Source organism: Vicia villosa, linkage group LG7, assembly GCF_029867415.1.
Source record: "Vicia villosa cultivar HV-30 ecotype Madison, WI linkage group LG7, Vvil1.0, whole genome shotgun sequence".
NCBI classification, from domain to species: Eukaryota; Viridiplantae; Streptophyta; class Magnoliopsida; order Fabales; family Fabaceae; genus Vicia; species Vicia villosa.
The window spans coordinates 41,802,822-41,808,065 of NC_081186.1; the positions used below are offsets into that span (position 1 = coordinate 41,802,822).

General features: G+C 35.2%; 1 protein-coding gene across 2 annotated transcripts; it reads left to right on the plus strand.

Annotated features, from left to right (window-relative positions):
• The first annotated feature begins 493 nt into the window (after window positions 1-493).
• On the plus strand, window positions 494-4,256 carry LOC131620479 (putative FBD-associated F-box protein At5g56700). 2 transcript variants are annotated; one of them, XM_058891562.1, is made up of 5 exons: window positions 494-1,118; window positions 1,236-1,656; window positions 1,912-2,061; window positions 2,186-2,474; window positions 3,791-4,175. In XM_058891562.1, the coding sequence occupies exons 1-4, from the start codon at window positions 637-639 to the stop codon at window positions 2,471-2,473; spliced, it is 1,341 nt and encodes a 446-aa protein (XP_058747545.1). In that variant the 5' UTR covers window positions 494-636; the 3' UTR covers window position 2,474; window positions 3,791-4,175. The 2 variants fall into 2 exon arrangements, with proteins under 2 accessions (XP_058747545.1, XP_058747546.1); XM_058891563.1 differs by lacking the exon at window positions 1,912-2,061 and having other exon boundaries at window positions 3,791-4,256.
• Window positions 4,257-5,244: the final 988 nt, after the last annotated feature.

Genomic DNA, 5,244 nt, shown 5'->3' on the forward strand with positions numbered 1-5,244 from the left:
TATCAAAATTTTAATATTTTGATTCCTTTAAATTACAATAAATACATCCAACAAGATAGCCACCTCAACATTAGTTAATGTTTTTTTTCTTACAAGATTTAACATATTAGTACCAATTAGACTATCACAAATAATTTTAAGAAAATAACCTGAAATACTTTTTAGTTAAGATATGAAGTAATTAGTTAACTTGTAGAAGTATACTCCCTCTGTCCCAAATTATAAGAGAAAAAAAAACATTTTTCTTATCCCAAAATATAAGAGAAAAAAATTAACTTTAATCTTTTCAAGGTGGAATTAAATGCAAATTGCATTTAATTTATTTTCTCTCTCATTTTTTCTATAAACAACCACCAATTATAATTGTTTTTACATATTCCCAAGACAATTATTAAAAAAAAAATTAAAAAAAATCATCATCTAAATTATTGTCCTTTTACTTTTCCTTAATAAGTGTGTTTTTTGTTTTATCTCTTAGATTTTGGGACGCAGGGAGTACATTTTTGCTTGGGAAGTGAGCTTATCTACTTCACTAGAGCGGTTCTTATTCCCATTTCTTGTTATAGTAGAATACCCTTTGTGCCGGTTCTAATGAACGCTTTCAAATACTAATTTCTCAGAGTCACCGATTTGGCGATGGCCCCGAAGTTGTTAACCTGTAAACGACGGAAAGAAGTCGAAAAGCATGGAGGAGTCACCGACCGGATGAGTAGCTTACCGGATTCTGTACTGTGCCACATCCTATCGTTCCTCCCAACCAAAACGTCTGTGACTACCATGACTCTCGTTTCTCGCAGGTGGCGTCACCTATGGCAGCATCTGCAAGCTTTCGACTTTGATCAGGACTCGTTTAAGACAGTCCAAGAGTCCAAAAGGTTCAAAAAATTTGCACTTTTCGTCAATGCTGTGCTCGCCTTCCGCAAATTCCGCGACATTCGAAACTTTCAACTCCATTGCGACATTCAAAATTCCAACCATCGCTGTGACTGCGCCGATATGTGGATCCGTGCTGCCATTAACCCCAACCTTGAACAACTGTCTCTCTCAATTTTCGACTGCGATTGGCGTTTGAACCTCCCTCACTCGCTTTTGAATTGCAACAATCTTGTTTCCCTCAGGTAACCTAATTTAATGCCATCATGTGTCTTTAGAAATTATAATATCCTAAAATATTTATGTCATCAGTTCAAGCTCTCTTTCATCATAAGTACTAATGTCTTTTGAAAACAATGCAGTCTTCTTGGTGCAATCGAAATGAATGTTCAAGGTTTTAAGCTTCATTTTCCATCACTTAAGTTGCTCAAACTCGATTTTTCTATTGTCGATTCCGAATTTCTCTTGCTCTCTGCCTGCCCCATCCTTGAAACTCTCGAGCATGTTTGCTTTGTGCCCGAATATTGGACCATACATCCTGTGCCACCCTCTTCTCAGAGGTTGAATTTCAACGATGGGACTTTCTCTTGGACTTGTCTTGAAGTAGATTGTTTCCCCAACGAAACATTTGGCATTATTGGCAACTTCCAGAGTATGGTGGAAGCATTCATGGACTTCTTTCCCTCACAAATAAGTGAGTCTGTCGACCCTAACTCTATTCTCTACCGCCTCCAAACCTCCTCTAATGGGTTAGATATACAGTTGCGTCATTCGACATCAAAGGTGAAGATTTATTATTATGGCAAATTACACTAACCCCCTAAATTCTGTCTAAATGTCATAAACACCACTTTTAGATTCACACAAACCTCTTTTATTTATATGTTGACGTGACAATTTCCTCCGCTTAACTTAACATGGTTATTCCAGGGGAGATCACTATAATTTTCCCTTATTCTTCTGGTTTATACTTATTTGTATGTGTGCTCTTAAACTTATATTGTGCCTCCACTTGTTGTTTACATGATGGTCAAGCAGTGGTCACTTCAACCTCAGGTTCTAAATTATCCTGAATTTCGTAATTTGCTTTATCTAAAGTTCATTCTTCCCTGTTTCAACACAAATCTTCTAGTCAACGTGCTTGACAAGTGTCATATGATTGAAGTTTTAACAATCCAGAGCAACAAGGTTTGTTTGCTTCTCAAGTTTAATTCAGACAATGGTTTGTTTATGTATGCATATATTTCTATCTATTTATCTATACAGACATGCAAATATATGTTTGACTCATGTTGTGTCTTAATGTTTATAGGAGGAACAACCACCTTTAAGGACATGGGACCCAAAGTCAACAACAGTTCCTAAGGGTCTCAAATTCCACCTGGGTTATATTCACATAGAAGGATATCAAGGGTTTGAAGATGAGTTGACATTTGTTGAATATATTTTGCATAATGGACATATGTTGAAGACAATGCTTATTTCATTTGATACTTCAATGGATCTGACAAACAAGTACTGTTCTCTCAAAAGATTATGTGACATACCAAGGAGATCCCGTAGGTGCAAACTTAAATGTGACCCTGCTGTATCTTCTTAAGGTGAAAACTCTTGCCATCTACTTTTTTTTATGTATCAAAGTTCGTTCAGCCTGGCTTAGTTCTACCTTCATGACAACTATATGTGCCTTGTATTTTTACAATATGCATTGCACACACTTTCAACTATGGCTCAACTTTAATCCAATTCCAAATTTTATTTGATGTAGTTATCTCCTCATATGATAATATCTAGTTGGGAAAATATTCTAAACTTTTCCCCTATAACAATGTTTGCTTTAGGATTTCATGCTCATTGAAATTTGCAAGATTTATAAGGTTGAAGAAAATGATGACCTTTACATGCTTATTGAAATTAATAGAATTTTCCTAGATGAAATGCTACGTAATGTTACTCATTGATTTTCTTCCAAGTGCTAATGTTAGTTATTTTTGCAAACAAATCTTTGTTTATTTGGGGTGTTGGTTCGCACTTTGATGAATCCGGGTCACCTTTGTGAATGAACCACTCTATTATAATCTGGTTATGATTTCTGTATTTGTGAGATTGATTGATCTTCTAGAAAACCTAATAAAAAGAAAATTTGCTTTCCGAAAAAATAGAGAAAATATTATCATATTTTAAAATACAATTAAAACTTATAGTGAGAATCAAACCAAATTAGATGTTCTCATGTTAGTAATATGGGTTTATGGTCTCCCCATTTTTGATGATGTGACCCAACTTTCCGATCTCCACGGTTCCACTGACCTTCCCAGACCCAAACACCTGTTCTAGACCTTAATATCTTGAAAAAGTCATGAAATCTCATGGCTAACGAGCCGAAGAAGCTTGATTTTTGTGAAAGCAACATAGTTCCACTATGAAATGCTTAAGTAAGTTGTGCTACATCACTGTCATTAATGACTGTCATTTATTAAAAAACGGAAAAATCTCAAAGGTTGTAAATTGAGGATCCGGGAAACCAGAAATAGTTATCTGTTGCGTTTTCCTACTAATATCTGTTGGTGTTTGTATAGCCTTAAAGTTAGCATAGGCTTAACTTGCATGCCAAAATTTAATTTTGGTGAGAATAGTTTGGGCAAAGAAAAACAGAAGAGCAGTTTCAAATTATCTGTTATATATGTAGCTTACATTCTCAACTTGTTTTATCTTATTACATAGCTTAACATATTCAAATTATTTTAATAATACTATATGTTATGAATATGATTTGTAAAACCTGATTATGTCTATGGCTTGAAATTGTGTGACTTGGTAGCTTTTTGTATTTCAGCAAACTCTTTACGTATTTGCAGATTCTTAATTTTTTGGTCTTGTTGGCTTTGAATAACTTTTTCTGCTATATGCTTGGCAGTGTGTATTTGGAGTGCCATGATTTCGGATGCAGTCAAAATCAATGTTCTGTCAAATGCTCGGGGGCTTCATTAAAAAGATGACATTGATATCAAAACATATAAATATCTATTTTGCTTTTCAGTTACTAATATCAAACAGGGTATGTAAAATGTCATACCAATTTTAGAGTGACTATTTATTTGTATCTGTGTTTGAAGTTTGCTGCATATTTAAGAAATATTTAATGTCCTAGATTAATCTAAGGAAGGCACTTTAGCCTGATATTATATTGTTATATGAAAAATTAGCAGATGCAAAATAATTTAATTTTTCCTTTTGGTAACCATCTATAAATATCATCATCAGAAATAAGGCTCTCAAATAATAAAAATTGTCAAAAACCAAAACATTACTTGAGGTATCGATTTGAAAAAGAAAAAAAAAAACAAGTCTGGAAAAGTTGACGAACTTCTACAGAATTCTTCCATCTGTGTAACACATCTAAATCATTGCTGGGAAATCTGTAGGGGGTAAGATTTTTTTCTATATTTTTTTTAATTAAGTGTCTCAAGCCATTAGCTAGCCAGGACATCATGATCCATCGAGATATGCTTTTCATGAACCAGACACAAATATCTTTTCATAGCATAAAAGACACAAATATCTTTTCATAGCATAAAAGTTAGGTATTTTCTTTTCCCACTCTTATATTTTCTCCTAGGTTTTTTTTTTTATACAATGGAGGGCATAAGCCTGAAAAAAGAAGCAACTACAACGGATCAGTAAAGAAACTGCCAATCCCTAACGAGTCCGCCGTCATAAGCGGCCAGAGAAACTCATGGGCAACTTGGTGCACTGAATCACTCTGATCCAAACAACCTCTACTTGCTAACACGCCTGCCCACATGTTTGTGGATCTGTGAGCATACGAGATGACAACAATCTCATGCAACACAATGATCTCCTTGATCTGCCTCGGGAGAGAAACACAATCCAAGTCTCCAGTAACACCTTCTTCTATAGCTTTCACAACTGTCTTTGAATCAACGTTCACTTTTACCCTTTTGATACCCAAAGAAAGAGTGAGCTTTAGACCTTCAAAAACTCCCCAAAATTCAGCATTAATGGCAGTACATCTCCCTAGATATTTAGAAAAACTTCCTCTCCACCCTCCAATGTGGTCTCTAATGATTCCTCCACAACCAGATATTTAGAAAATCTCTAAACGCATGAAATGTTGTTTCGCAAACGTTGCCACAAAGCAAGCAACCTGCATTTCCCAGCCCTTTCTTATGCTTGCTAAAGTTTGTCAGGAGACGATCATGCTTCAGTAACCATAAAAATGTTCGACACCTTTTGGGAACAGCAACTTTCTAGATCTTTGCCCAGTCCTCGTCTTCAATGTCTCCTTCATTATCCTCCAACTCAGGATACATGGCTTTAACCGAAAAAGTATCATCAGTAGTACCTGCA

Coding starts and splice junctions, on each gene's coding strand:
- LOC131620479 (XM_058891562.1), top strand. CDS start 637: ATGGCCCCGAAGTTGTTAACCTGTAAACGACGGAAAGAAGTCGAAAAG. Junction 1,119..1,235: donor AACAATCTTGTTTCCCTCAG/GTAACCTAATTT, acceptor AAAACAATGCAG/TCTTCTTGGTGCAATCGAAA. Junction 2,062..2,185: donor TAACAATCCAGAGCAACAAG/GTTTGTTTGCTT, acceptor TAATGTTTATAG/GAGGAACAACCACCTTTAAG.